General features: G+C 43.4%; 1 protein-coding gene across 2 annotated transcripts in view; it reads left to right on the forward strand.

Moving 5' to 3' along the window:
* The window catches only part of SV2B (synaptic vesicle glycoprotein 2B), a 28,372-nt gene extending 17,227 nt beyond the window's left edge, over positions 1-11,145 (forward strand). The window contains exons 6-12 of one of the 2 annotated variants that reach the window (XM_009276583.1): positions 1,696-1,806; positions 2,940-3,028; positions 3,796-3,960; positions 6,571-6,704; positions 7,388-7,588; positions 9,899-10,058; positions 10,962-11,145. In XM_009276583.1, the coding sequence (XP_009274858.1) occupies positions 1,696-1,806; positions 2,940-3,028; positions 3,796-3,960; positions 6,571-6,704; positions 7,388-7,588; positions 9,899-10,058; positions 10,962-11,145 (1,044 nt within the window). The remainder of the gene's footprint in view (positions 1-1,695; positions 1,807-2,939; positions 3,029-3,795; positions 3,961-6,570; positions 6,705-7,387; positions 7,589-9,898; positions 10,059-10,961) is intronic. The other variant, XM_019471330.1, reaches the window with a different exon arrangement.
* Positions 11,146-15,673: the final 4,528 nt, after the last annotated feature.

A 15,673-nucleotide genomic window follows, 5' to 3' on the forward strand; every position in this document is an offset into this window, starting at 1 on the left:
ATTAGTCTTCTGCTTGTTGTGAAAAAGGTCACACCAGTGGACTTCATTAATAGTAAAATCAGGTAAAAGGTGTATGCTGGGGTTAGTTGCAAATTATTATAATTCAGTTGTAAACTCCCAGTGAGCCAGCCAGGGAATAGCTCTTGATTTATGCTTTTAAAGATGAAAGGACACGCACTCTTAAAGGATGGAGAAAAGGAGATAAAGTTGTGTGTAAAACATGTCTTTTTGAACAAGAAGGAGAGCAAGGCTTCATGTTCAGAAGGGTTGTCAGGAAACAGGGCCCCTCAGGAATGAATCTTCGAGAAAATTAAAGGTTAGTATCAGTGCATGACAATTGTGTGCAGGTTCAGGTAGGAACTTAAGGAGCATATGTTATTTTTAGGCTACCGACCTTTTGACTAATGTGAACCTTAATAGCAAAGGCGAGAGGGACTGTCTCTCTAAATCCCTACCTGGCTTTGCTGTAATGCCGAGCTGGGCTGGCCAGTCCCGCTGTGTGGTGGGGGGAAAAGAGGACTGAAACTCAAAAAAAAAAAAAAAAAAAAGACCTCAAAATAGGGCACTGTGAGAGTCTGAGCTGAGTAGGAGAATGAAGGAGTAGCTGTACAGCACCCGTTAGTGCTCATTACTCCATCTAACAGTGTCATGACTGCTACAGCATGAGCTGATCTCAGTATCGCACCTCGAGGTACGGCGCGCCGGCTGAATCAAGATTTACTGACATCTGTTGGCACGGGCGGACGATCAGTGCGGCTGGTGTAGCACAAACTGTCAGATTTTGTGTTTTTCTGATAGGCCAGAACTTGTCAGTTTGCGGTGAGTCAGCTGGTACCGGGACAGTTCCCAGATCTGACATTTAAACGGTGCCAGCAAGAGGAACACAGAGACTCCACAGCTGAGCCGAGGAGCTCATTCATACTCAGAAATTTATTCAGTAAATTTTCACCTCCTTCTCGTGTTTACAAACAGATCGTGGTTTCCTTGAATATGTCCTTTATTTAAAGGTACTGAGCAAATATTTTCTGGGACCCATTTTTAAGGTTTCTTGAGCAGTCTGGTTCAGGTGTGTGGTGTTGAAAAATCAGCGTGTTTCGGTGGAGCAATTGATTGCATGGTGTGGGCTCACTTGATGACAGGATGCATTTTCAGATTCAAAGATTCCCATCTACATGTTCATTTGTCATAGAAGTTCTGCCAGTGGTACTTAAAAGGTGCTGAATGAGAAATATTCGTGCCAGTTGTCTTTGAAGAAACAGATCCTGAGGGCACAGTTTGATGCGGATACAAGTGGCTGACCATGGAGATACTTTTTACGATAATTGCCTAGTCCTGATTTCTAGCGGGAATCTAAGGGATAGAGAAATAAGGTAGTGCACAGGCACATTAGCCAATAAATGAAAGATTGAAGTGGATTTGATGCACTTAAAATTTTCGGGGAAGAGGGGGGAGAGAGAGAAAGGATGGAGGGATGGAGGAAAGGAAGGAAGGAGTGCAGGCTTCTTTCTGTAATAAAATAACTTGCTGTAATTAAATCAGTTAGCTCAATTGCTAGTGATAACATTCAAGGAAAAGATAGTAAGGGATATCAGGTGGAAACATTGCCCAGAAGACAGTGGAATTTAAAATCCACCCAAGATCAATTCTGGAAACTTCAGTCCAGTATTTTTTTTCTCCTTTTTTTTTCTTTTCCAGGTTTCTTATATCAAAACTCCAAAGCAAGTAGATGAATTTATTGAAATCCAGAGCTCAACAGGGACCTGGTATCAGCGGTGGCTGGTCAGAATCACTACCACTTTCAAACAGGTAAAGAGAAGAAAAAATACCAGGGGCTTTTGAGCTTTGGGCTCTAGTGCCTCATTGCTTCAGGTCATCGTGTCTTGAAACCCTGACTCTCACTCAAAAAAAATCTGCTGGTGTTTGCGAAGGGCTGTAATCTGATTGCATTTTCTACGCAAATGTGTGCATCCGCAAACTGCCCGGCCCCCAAATGCCCCTGTGAGCTGGTAGTCCAGCTGTGCTAATGGCAGAGCTTCCAGGATGAGCTACAGCCCCAAGCACTCGACTCTCCTTCTGGGCAGATAAATATTGATCCCCTCTCCCCCAAGCCTAAGTGAATTTATCACCCGCAGTGGATTCAGAAGAGTGTTTGCTCCTTGCTCCTGCTGAGACTGAGTTTCTAACAATGTTATATTGTCTCTTCAGCTAATTTAACCTTTCGCACATGCCATGCTGCTTACCTATGCCCATGCAGAACTTTGTGGAAAATCTTGCTGGATCTTCTAGACTAGGAGAGTGAGCTTAAAGTAAAGGAGAGTCTTTATTAATTAATAGCAATGCAGGTGCTATATACTATTACTGTATTTATGTGGCGAGTTAAAAGCATGAAGAGTTACGTCCCCTCATGTTCCTGGCAGTATTTCCTGCAGCAGGTCAAGAAGAGCAGATCTTGGTCTCCCTCCTGCTCTGCTTGGCTTCATCCCTACCTGAGTTCATCTTAGCCCTCCTAAAATGCCAGCTGTGTTTGGGTTTTTGCTCTTCAGTGAGCTTTGGAGCTCGGTTTGAAAGCACCCCTGAGACCATACATATATTTGAAAAGACAAAATTGTCAGGGGGTCTGAGAACAGGCTCATATCCACACTTACTGATATAACCTGAGAGACACTGCATCATCCCAGCCCAGTCCTTGTCATGCACTCCAGCTCATTACAGAGAGTTCAGATCAAGTACCCTGGCACATAGCTGAATAAGTGATCTTTTTGTAAGCCATTTATCTCAATAAATATAATTTTCAACAAACGCTCAATATAAGCCACACATCTGACCTTCCCCCAATGAGCCCTTTTTACTGACATTAAATTTATGATGCACTCAGAAATTAATCTGTCAAGTGTTTGCTAGGGTTTCCTTGCAGCTAATTTCTTCTTGTGAATTTGTAGGTCTGGGACAATGTGCTATATTGTTTAACAGCCCAGTACAGGATGAACACACTGATGCTGGCTGTGGTTTGGTTTACAATGGCCTTAAGGTACGGTACTTCTTTGACTTTTTCAGGAAACCAGAGGGCCCTCAGAGTTTGAATAATTATTTACACATTTAAATAAACTATTACAAAATTAATCCTGGTCTTATTTTAACAAGTCTTTGTGTATTAAGCCTTGCTCTCCTACAAACTGTTGATCAATCTGATTGCTTATATGAGAGTGCAAGTGCTTTGAACAAATCAGGACTTGAGAAGTGGTCAGCAGGGCAGCAGTATATCGACTTTCTCACCTCTAGATATTTCATTTGACCTTGTCCACACAAAAAACCCCACAACCCTACCTGATTCTCAGCTGTTCCTTAGTCTAGATAAAAAATATTCAGGTGAGCCTAAATCTAAACTACAGGGAAGTTTTGTCTAACTCTCACTTAAACCTCTCACAGAAATCTGCCTTCTGGGGGAGTTTCCAAATTTCTTGCTACTCTGCTGGTCTCTTGGGCAGCAAGGATAGCGCATTGGTGTATTTCCCAGCCAAGGAGTCAATGTCACTAAAACTTAAACGAATTGTTGTGCTTTAAGTGAACAAAAATGGATCAACATGCTTCTGAGAGGAGCTGAGTGTTTAGAGTAGGGAGGCATTTTGCTCAGTCCTGTGTCAGAGCTGAGCAAGAATTTGTATTAGAAATGTATTTGCATTTGCATTAGGAATTGAACAAGTTTACAAGTTATGAAGCAGATCATTGGAAAAGCACTGTGATATTTGCAGTGCCAGGATCTTGCATCCCTAATGTATTTCTCCCATCCTGCTATAGTTACTATGGCCTTATTGTCTGGTTCCCTGATATGATCCGGTATCTCCAAGAAGAGGCATATGAATCCCGAGTGAAGATCTTTGATGAGGAAGAAGTGTCACACTTCACCTTTAATTTCACCCTGGAAAACCAGATCCATAGAAATGGGGAATACAGGAATGATAAGTAAGTGAACAGAACTTGGTTCGATGCATGTGAACTGAAATACATTCCTAGAAAGCTCTTTCTTTCTTTCTTTCTTTTTCCACCAACTTGAAAATCTCTGTTGTTCTTTGGGACACTCAGTCTCTCAAATCCCAAAAGCAGTTTTCCACAGACCAAATATCCTTTTTCTCCTGCTTTTCACACACTCTGCCTCAGCCACTCACGTCTCCAGACCCAAGGGGATGCATGTGAGGAGCCCTGCTTCCAGCAGCCCCTTGCTGGGAGCAGGGCGGTGGGCGCCCACCCACTGCGCTGGGCAGCTCTGGATGCAGAGGTGGCTTCTCTTTCCTTAGCACACGCTGACATCTACTGGTCTTGGGCAGCAGAGACCATCACTTGTCATGAAACTGCTCTGCTCCTGCATTTCCAAAATAAAAAACTATTTTCCCTTGAAGTCCTCGCTATGACTTACTCCGTCCTGCAGCCTGTTAGTGCGAGCTGTGTCATGGCCAGTTGTACTGGTGTGCTTCTGCCACACCAGCCGGCATCTCCCCACAAAATGAGTGTGTCACCTTCTCTTTTAGTGCTTTGAAGTCAGTGAAGTTACTCTAGCAGAATATCATTGCTTTCCTCCCTTTCCTCCCCTATTCAGGCTGGGCCTGGTGGTTTTTCTTCTGCATCCAGCCTGGACCCCAATCACTCTATGTTCCACAGCAATATAAATCCTAGTGATTTGTAGCAGGCCGTTACTACTTTTCTAAATCCCAATAAAATGGGTGGAAAAATACCCCTATGTAAATTCTGTGGAGATCCCGTTGCCCCAGATAGACTAGACAGGGTGTTGCTCCAGCTACCTCGCACTATGTGGGGAGGTCCCACTGGACGTTCAATGTTACACAAAACACTCATTGTTTTAATCTTCACGGGTGAAACTATACCTCATTGCCCAGCCAGGTCGTTCCTCTCCCCTCAGAAACTATTTGTCTCCATTTCCTTGGCGTATATCTGATAGACATTGGTTGGGGACCCCAGTATGTGTCCCCATGTCCTTCCACAGACCTCCCCTGCAGTAAGGAGCTGTGCTTGGTGGTGCAAACCTAGCCCCATAATTCCTATTGCCCTGCCTGTCGAGCAGCCAAACAAAGTCTGGTGAAAAGTGGATGGTGGTCAAATGTAGGGATTGGGGACCCTTTTCTTATGCCCAGAGGAGACGCTCAGTTTTCACTAACTTCATTGAGAACTGAGGATGCTCAGCACCTTGCAGGATGAAGACATAAAACTGTGATGTACATCACTATTCTCCTGCCTTGGTCCTCTCCAATTCAATAACTCAAAACTGATCAAGCTACATTCCAGTAGTACTCAGTAATACTCAGAGCATATCTCAATATGATTGATAGCTGCATTTTCCCGCCAGCCCTTGGCTGTGAGTTAAAACTCCATTGAACACCAGCACATTGCTATATGACTTTTAAAGATGGATGTTAAGAAAGCAAACTGTAGGAAAAGGGCTTCTAACAGCCTTTGGGAGTAAATACATCACAGGCTATTACTGAGCAAATGCAGAACAGCTTAAGTTTTGCTGTAACCTGTGAGACCTTCTACATGGAGCAAAAGACTTGAATAGTCTTCTTGTGGTATTTTGAGCATTAATAATATCTGTTAGTAGCTTTGGCTAAGAAGCCCTGCAGTGCTCATTTAATGGTGTAAACAGCTATCATGCGCGACTGTGTTGTAAGTGCTCCATTCAATTAAATTTCTGGGTATATGTTAGAAGGCTTTTTATGTGGTGACAGTTGTGGCCTCCTTAACTAGAGCAATAATGCTTGCTCTTAATAGCTCCTTGCATCTTCCAAACATGCCTATGCATTAACTAATACATCTTCTCAGTGTCCCTGCAAAATTTCACAGGTAAATCAATATTGTGTCATCCTTCAGGCAGGTAGGTCAGACATGCCAAGCTTCCCATCAGAGGAGGAATCAATCACCTGACACAGTTGATTATTTTTAGCGTAATCTGTTTTCATTACATGATAAGCAATAGTCCTCGAACAGAGATGGTTACAAGCAGAACTGAGATAATCTCCCCACTCTCTCTAGAAACTCTACTGCATTTTTGCTTAAAAAAATCACTTTGAGTTTAAACAACTGTCAGAAGCCTTTCACTAAATGGCTGAATGGGCTCCCGATAATGTCTGTTTGTATTTATGCTGGAGGAAGGGGCAGAATAAGGCAGGCAGCAAGGTCAGCTCACAAAGAAAATGCCATGCACTGGGTGAAATTATGTCTTCTTCAGATGGACTAGTACTGAAAGTGAGAGGATTTGTGTCCACTCAGCCTTAGAAGCACACTTTCTTAGATGTGACTATTTTGAGGACTAGAAAAACTGCCAGAAATCCTAAAAGGTCCATCTCTCTTAAAAAAACCCTCTTCAAATCCATCTCTCCTACTAAAATACAAAATATGTAAGCATGGAGTTGGAAAGACGGTTATGCATTCAAGCAACACCTTTTCTGTAAATGACCCTAGAAATTGCCATTAGTGCTCTGCCTCTTGAAAGAGCCATTACATGCTATATGGTGTAGAAAATACCTTAAAGCACAGAGTGAAGTTCTGTTTCCTGCCCCACAGATTTATCGGCATGAAATTCAAGGAAGTGAGATTTGAGGATTCATTATTTGAGGAATGCTACTTTGAAGATGTGACATTCAGCGAGACCTTCTTCGAAAACTGCACCATCATCTCCACTGTCTTTCACAACACTGGTAATGGGATTCCTGCTATGGTTTCATCTCCGTAATTAGAAACTATTCTCAGATTCTGGGAGAAAGGATGATAGGGATCTGTGTGTTTGTGTGTGTGCTGGGTAATGAGAGTGATGGTGGAAAAAAATAGGGTGATGCATTTGGAAGGAGGCTTCAGGTTGCTCCATCAGCATTTTTAACCACATGGCTTCTGGTGTCATTGGCTGCTGCATGGGAAATGCAAAAGTCTGTGCTCAGACCTTGGCAGGTTAAAGTAATGGCAAAATACCTAGCACTTTAACAGCTCGATTGAAAAAATTTGGCTTAAAATACAATTTTAACCGACCTATGGTTGATTAAGCGGTAAAATGTTAATTCATTTATCCCGAAAAAGCTTTTCATTCCTACTCTATTAGAGAACAAACCATAATGCCATGAAAGCAAGAGCCTGCATTGCCCATCCTTGTGGCATGGGGATACTGGTCCAGGTGATTCCACAAGTAAAAGGAGTGCATGAGCTTACACCCACCAGGTGCCAAGCATGCAGCTGGAGTCTGCCACTGAAATAAAAACATCCTGGCCATTTCCATTCGATGAGGAGTTCCTCTCAGATCTTTGATTTGGTTTTGAACCTGACTCCTGTTGCTGATGTATGGAGGGAGATTAGCCAAGCAGGATCAAGACTTTGCCTCTTTCCCTCGTAGATCTCTACGAACACATATTCATCAACTGCAGGCTCATAAACAGCACATTTCTGAAGGAGAAGGAAGGCTGTCACCTGGACTTCGAGGAGGAAAATGATTTCCTGATCTACCTGGTCAGCTTTCTGGGCAGCCTGTCTGTGCTGCCGGGCAACATCATCTCTGCATTACTCATGGACAAAATAGGGAGGATAAAGATGATCGGTGAGTGGGGATGATGGGTGCATGACACAGGTCGTGGGTGGGAGCTCAACTCTGCAAAGAGCCAAGGTCAGTGTGAAGGTCTTGCTGCATCTGCACACACTAACGCAAGCCGAGATGGCTCAGGTGGGGATGAGTCTTTCTCATATCAAATGGAGCAGAAGGGTAAAAAGACTCCAGGGTGAGGCAAGTGACCTGCTCTGTGGCAGTGGGCAAGTTACCTGCTCCACGCCTCCTCACCCTGCTTTTCTGTGTATCTGTGACATCCACCTTTTTTATTTTGGCTTTTATGTCAAAGCCTGTATGTTTATCCAGCTCTCAGCACAACAGGGTCGGAGCTGAAGCAAGGACCTCTTGATGCTGTTGAGTTGATGCTGATGTCCATAGCGCTCTGTATAAATAAATAAACACTTTGCCTGTAGCAATGAATATTCACAAGATTGTTTGATGTGGCTGCTTGACAGCCGAGGAGTTCCCTCTTTTGGTTTTCTGATTTTCAAATGATTTTACAAACAGATTCAGAGAGCATATGGTAGATTAACTGACTATGTCACAGCCAAGCAAGATGCTACCCTTTAGCGTTATGGGAATAAGTTATCACCTTATCAGCTTTATGATCACTCCGCGAATTTCTGGTGTTGTTTCCTCCAGGGTTCAGCCCTTGCTGTCCAGGTACTATGAGAATCATGCCTCGAGGGACAGCCAAGTGAGTTTAATAAAATCAGGGATGTGGCTCAGGGGTAAGGGATGACTTACTCTCTTGAGCTCACCTATCTGTCTCTTCTGAGAACAGAGGGAAGTTTAATTAGCATAGCCTCACCGTCAGACAGGTTAAGGTAAGCAAGATAACCCCCACCGGTGTGTCAGGAATGAATGCTGGGGGGGAAAATGAGCGTTCATGTAGTGAATTTGGAAAAGACCCAAACAAACCAGAGGGTCTGCGGGAAAGAAATTAAATAAAGCTGAATGAGAGTCAGATTGTCCACCCTGCAAACATGTCAGCATTTCAGCATTTTCATCTGGAATTGAGATGACAGCTGGAATCCTAAAGGCTTATTTCTTCTGCAGAATGAAAAGTACAGGACAAAAATTAGTAACAACATGTTGAAACATTTCACTGTGGAATTTTCAATTGAAACAGCCTTCTGGCATCCCACCCGTATCACTCTGTTGAACATATTATTTCTGGTCAGCTTAACATGAAATCTGAATTTCGCTTTTGCGTTATGTGCCTCGCTGGGACTTCAGTTCAGTTTTATCACGTGCCACTAAACCCCCTCCTGTGCCAAGTGTCAGATCTCCTGGTGCACACACGGTGACCCTAATGCTGCACTGTACCTCTTCAGCAGAGGGAATATCCATACTGCACAGTGGAGGATGTAGTTTGGCCAGGTACCTTGGAGGAGAAGTGGATATGGAGTCCTGCACGGCAGCTTTTAATAGGCAGGGTACCGCAGTGGCAAAATGCAATATAACATCCAAAATAAAGGATTTTAGTTCCAGATCAGCATCCAAATTATTTTGGATGGTGTCAAATTGATTCAAAAAACCCCAAACAAACAAAAATATAGTTTGGTTTCATGGTAGTAAATGGAGATATTTCAGCAACAACAGAACTTTCCAGTGAAAGATACTTTGATTTGGGAAAAATTGCATCTTTCAGGTGAAAATTCCCAATGGGGGAGAAGGCAGTGATGTAGCCATTAATATTTCTGAATCTGAACTGTGCCTAACTGAGCATGAATGCTCTCACTTTCTCCCTCAGTGGTGTTCATAAAATTATGGCTCCTGTGCAAATGTGCCATGAAATCTAATGATGTTCTTATAATTAAAAGAGACCTCAAGTGCTTCATACAATTGACTGTAAATTATCCTAATTGAGACTAGAAACGTGTCAAGTGATTTCAATATGATATGAAATGCACCAGCTCTTCACTCAAAACTCAAGTTGAAAAACCTTCACAACGATTCTTCCTCCTCATTGACTTTCATGTTTACTTGCCTCTGCTCTTCCTGGGTCCATCTGGATGACTGAGATGCTGGAAACCTGCCTGGAAAAGCCTGTCTTCAGAGTCTCTGTAGAGCAGGACTATCAGGAAGATCAGATGGTCATTGAGAACATTTTCAGGCTGGTTTCCATCATCAGAGAATGACAGATAGGCAGCATCAAGGTATTTTTGAATTGTTGCAGATTTAATTCGTTTTGGGGTGAAACACCATCACTTGAAAGTCATCTTTATCAACAAATCTGTTTGCTCAGCTGTGGACAGGGGAAACTGGTGCCAACATTTTTCTCTTGGTTTACCCCCATAGGTGGCTCAATGTTGATCTCGGCAGTGTGCTGCTTCTTTCTCTTTTTCGGCAACAGCGAGTCGGCAATGATTGGCTGGCAGTGCCTTTTCTGCGGGGCCAGCATTGCCGCCTGGAATGCCCTGGATGTGATCACCGTGGAGCTCTACCCCACTGACAAAAGGTGCTCAGAATATTTCTCCTTTTAGTCTCCACCCTCTGACTTTGGCCTCAGTTCCTGATGGAAAAAGTCAATGCTCACTCTAGATACATGTAGATGGGGGAGGTGTATTTTTTTTTATTTTCACCAGTCCTTAAGGGCTGGGTAGTCCTGCAGCTATACTGGATCAGCAGAGACATTTGCAAGCATAATTCTGCATGCACAGTGGCTTGTACTCAGGGAGTCGCGTGGGTGTATGGAAATTACAGGGAGATGAAATACGGAGTCTGTCATTTCCATGGATGTGCATGGAGGTCTGGCCTTTCGGACTGTATCCCCCAGCCTCTTGCCATAGCTCATCACTGTGACAGCCTTCTCCTCCCCAAGCTGGAGACAACCACGTGCACAGGAAACTTTGGGAGAATGTGCTGCAGATGAAATCTTTCCTTACGACATCATTATAGGCCTTTTTTGCCTTTTTCAGGCTGTTGGGTGAAGCCAGAAGGGAAGGAGAAGGACTGTGTTTTGAAGGCAGTGTGCTTTTAGCTGCTGTGCGAAGCAGGATTTGGAGGAGAGCCCGGCTTGTTTCTCTGGTGACAACCCACTCCAGCCAGTGCTTGGAAGGGCTTTGACAAGCTCTAGAGCAGGTTGTGTCCTGCTGTCTTTGGGGAGGGCAAAGACTGTCCTCTAGGGCTAGGAAGAAGCTGAGATGACAAGGAGAAATGAGTACACACAGACACTCTCCTCATTCACATAGATATGCAAAACAGCGACATCTATTTATCTATTTATTTATTCTGCCTGGCTTTACTTGCTAGAAGCGTAGCCTGGGCAACATAAGAGCATTCACAAAATTACCCATCCACATCTGTAGTTATGCCGAGAACCTCCCTCCTAACCATTGCTTTCTGCTTTGCTTCCCCGCAGGGCAACGGCCTTTGGCATCCTCAATGGGCTTTGCAAGTTTGGTGCCATCCTGGGGAACTCAATCTTTGCCTCCTTCGTAGGGATAACCAAAGTGGTTCCCATCCTTCTGGCTTCCTCTGCTTTGGTTGGAGGTGGCCTGCTCGCTTTGCGCCTGCCAGAGACTCGAGAACAGGTCCTGATGTGAGCAACTGAGGCCAGGGGGAACGGGGGCGGGCAGATGTAGAAGAAGAAAAAAAAAGAGCCATGTTTGGAAAAATCGAAATATCCATTTCTATACTGTTCTGTCGATACCTCAAAGAGAGAGGGCGGAGGGAAAGAAGAGCCCAAAGGGATAAAAACGAAACCCCTAGTTTCTGACCCTTTTACAGCCACAACTGGTGCATGCAGCTACCACACACCCCTTGCAGAGCTTGGGTTTAACCTTGCCTACGCTGGGAGTCTACCCTGTCCCTCTCCATCCCAGTGTAATGGCACAGGACGCGAACAGTGGCTTCGTGCATGTGTGTGCCTGCGTGGGTGCGAGCGTGTCCGATGGGAGAACAGATCCTGACCCCCTTATGCCTTTGCTGAGCTGTGAGATACTGCCTGCCTTGCCCAGCACTCCTCGGCAATTCATATCAGCTGTGCTCAGACACGAGGGCATCTGAAGGGGAGGCAGGTAACAAACCTACTGCAGGTGAGCTCCAGCAACAGGGACAAGAGCTACAAATGTGGGAGTGACCCTAGCTGTCTTGATTTTGGGGTCACGCCTGAACTGCCTGAAAGAGTGAGAGTCTCCTGATTTGTGGAGGATATGAGGGTGGGTGCTTGGCACTCTCAGAAGAATCAGGGTTTCAAAGCCCTATACTGTCTTCACTTGGACATAGAGAATTGCTAGGCACCTTCTTGGTCTGGGAGAGAAATATATACATAATTTTATATATATATATATGTATTTACACACACTTACAAACATATATACACAGATTGAAGTGATCAGCTATTGAAATTTATAATTTTTAATTTCTGCACCCTTCTTGGTCTGAGATAAATATATACATAATTTTATATATATATATATGTATTTACACACACTTGCAAACATATACACAGATTGAAGTGATCAGCTATTGAAATTTATAATTTTTAATTTCTGCACCCTTAAGAAGATCTTAAGAGAGACACCAAAAACTAATCCCACTAATTCAAGATTATGTGGAGTCACGACCAACTTAGTGACACTTCATTCTTTATATCCAGACACTGAATATTTAAATGTATTGATGGCTGGGAATATATATTTCTATGAACAGATTGAAGTGATCAGCTATTGAAATTTATAATTTTTAATTTCTGCACCCTTAAGAAGATCTTAAGAGAGACACCAAAAACTAATCCCACTAATTCAAGATTATGTGGAGTCACGACCAACTTAGTGACACTTCATTCTTTATATCCAGACACTGAATATTTAAATGTATTGATGGCTGGGAATATATATTTCTATGATGATTAAGAATTGTTTTCCTACAACTTTCACAGAGGAGAAATTGATATGATGTTGGAGCATTCCACAAACCAAATGTGTACATATTATCCAGTGTAAATAGGGGACTTTTTGTCTAATACCTAGAGTATGATAAGAGTGAATTTACCAGCATTTTAGCCATATTATTTAAAGAATATGATGCTTGATTTTCTTATATACTTGGGTCTCATTGAAACACTGTAATCACAGTTACTTAAAGCCATTTAAGTTGTTACACAGGGAATGCACGCAGCAAGCTTTCACTGTACAGAACATTAAATTCTCCACTAAGTGGCACAGTTAATTTTGATATCCTGTAAAGACCATTTTTGAAATTCATATGCCCTTTTGATCATAAGACTTAAGTCCTGTTGCACCTAGAAGCAAAGTGAGTCGTGTATTTTTGGATATACTTTCTTGGGAAGCAAGAATGAAAGGCATACTGTTGAATAACACACCAATGCTCACAATTTACTAGATAGCGCTAATTAAACCCTTTCAACAAGCTCAGCAATAGACGGGAATTGATCAGAAACTGTCACATAATGCAGGGAATTTGTCTCACCAGGATATTTTATGACATTAAAAATTCTTTTGTACTTTTGCTAATGATCTTCCTATTTACCTTTCTTTGGATCCCTCTTTTTTTTTTCTTTTTTTTTTCTTTTTTTTTTTTTTTAAGAAGAACATGCAGGGCTAGGCTGAAATCCAGCAGGACTGAAGTCTAACACCTCTGCCTTCAGCTGTGCAGAGGCAGCCTACACTAACGGCTCACACAGGGGCCAGCCCCACGTAACTGTGGGAGTCAGTGTCGGTGCTGCTGCTGAGGACAGATGGAGGACAGAGAGCGTGGTTAGATCACAAGAAGCAAATCCTTGCCAATGAGGCAAAACCCTCTAATGAGCATCACTTTTATCATTGTGTCAATCAGGGATAAACACTTACAGAGCAGCTAGGCTACAATGGGCTATTTGGGATTTTTGAGATTTATTCTGAGGTTTATGAAATTGATAAAATCACAAGCTGCTGTAATAACTGAGCTTATTATGCCTCATTTCTTCATTTTATAGGTAGCTTAGGGCCTTCTTTTGATTTGTCTTCAAAACAGCAAGGTTCCTTCTCTAAGGTAGGAGTGAATGTAATTATGTCCGTTTGCAGCGGTTCACAGCTTCTGTTGAGAATCACAGCCCAGAATGTGTTTGTTTCTCTAAGAAAGTCTGGTCCTTTCGCATGGTGAGAAGCAGATAAATATGTATTTCAACACAAAAGATCAACATGGCCTTTATGTTTCATCCATTTTGTTGGGCTGTGGACACCAATTACTGCATTGCAGTTTTGGGAAAAAAAGTTTGTTTCATTTTCTGGACTATTCTGTTGTGCTTCTCTGTGGAGCCAGAACTTATCTTTATTTATTTTACAAAGCACTCTTAGTTACATATCGTCCAATGCTCTGACAGCAAACCTGACTATTTGTGTTCTCCATTGACATTGTACAGTGACTCTAATGACATCATTTATTTTGCAAAACTTCTCTGTTAATTTTATGAGAAGGAAGAAATTGAGGTCTTAAGGAGATAGAAATGGTAGGGTAATATTAGGATATGTTATCAAATCTTAGAAACCTTTCTTCATTACAGAATGGCTCTTTCACAGGCTGCTAAACCTCACCTTCAAGAGATTAGCTGGGACAAGGTAAAGAGCAATAGGATCTTCTTGTCAATGTCACCCGGGGCTACCCACGTGACTGTAGAAACTCTTTGGACCCCTAAAATCCATGGGTCAGTCACTTGAGGGCTAGGGGATAATGTATGTGTGTTGTGACAAGGCTCCTATCCCTGACTTGACCTAATAGGAAAGGGCAAACGCACACTGCAGATGGTACACGAGGGCCTGGGAAAGGACTACAATGAACAGAGAAGAAAGGAATAGCTAAGGAGAAACCCTATCGCCTAGCCTTAGACACCTACGAGTTAGATGTCTGGATCTCTTGAGGGCTAGGGGATAAAGTATGTGTGTTGTGACAAGGCTCCTATCCCTGACTTGACCTAATAGGAAAGGGCAAACGCACACTGCAGATGGTACACGAGGGCCTGGGAAAGGACTACAATGAACAGAGAAGAAAGGAATAGCTAAGGAGAAACCCTATCGCCTAGCCTTAGACACCTACGAGTTAGATGTCTGGATCTGAACTCATCACCCTGGGTTCCCATTATTCTCAACTGAAAGGCATGGGCAAAATATGTGACCACGCTCAGGCACCATGCCGAGAAGAAGATGGGTTGCTCTGGATAGCCCTGCTCCTCTCCTTCCGTAACAGAGAAATCCAGGGCAACGGCTCCAGCTCAGGCATTTGCCTTTGTGACAAAGGGCTGACATCTCCCTTCCAACTTCAGTGTGAACAAGGCTTAGTCAATACTCCTGATGTGTTTGTTTATTGTCCTTGTCATGGTGTAAATCAGTGTAGGCTTAACACTACTGCTCTCCAGAGCAAAATGGTTCATGGGTGCAGCCCTCTCGGCACTGACTATGTTTTGATTTGGGTCTCAGTTTCAAGCTGTGGGCTACCTGCTAGGCTGAGCCTGAGCCACAGAGCCCCGGAGCACCGTGCAGGGGGAGATTTCTCACAGGGCACCTCCTCTGATGGCTCAGCTTTATTTCTACTGCAAAATCAGCATTACGCCTGCAGTGCAAGGGCCAGCATGCCTCCTACCCTGGCTCCCCCTGCCGACGTTTGCCACAGTGAACAGTCCTTGTCTTCGAGTTTTGATACACTGAACCATCCACAGAGAAGAGGAAAACTGCTGACCACTGACGATCCCTGCAGAGCAATATTTCCTCAGATTCATGAACTTTACTGCAACAGGGGCACAGAAGACCAAGACAGGGGACTTGCCTTAAATCCCAAAGATGTCTTCTAGAGGACAGCTGGACCTCTTCATGCATGCTTGGCACACCAGTCCAGCCACTTAGCCAGGGAGAAGGTGAGTCTAGGGAACCAAAACTGGCCTGCTGTGACTTAGTGTCTTTATCTGTGCAGCAGTGTAATGGGGGTCACAGGAGGAGTTCATTACTGAGCTTCTGAGCATGCAGAAGCAGACATTTAGAGGAACACAAAGCACTGTTGGTATTATTACAAAAGACCAGTGGTATTACGATAAGAGTTCTTATTAAGTTCTTATGTAAGCCTCCTTGTATCCCCTGTCGA

This window comes from Aptenodytes forsteri, unplaced genomic scaffold, assembly GCF_000699145.1.
Source record: "Aptenodytes forsteri isolate BGI_AS27 unplaced genomic scaffold, ASM69914v1 Scaffold1, whole genome shotgun sequence".
Lineage (NCBI taxonomy): Eukaryota > Metazoa > Chordata > Aves > Sphenisciformes > Spheniscidae > Aptenodytes > Aptenodytes forsteri.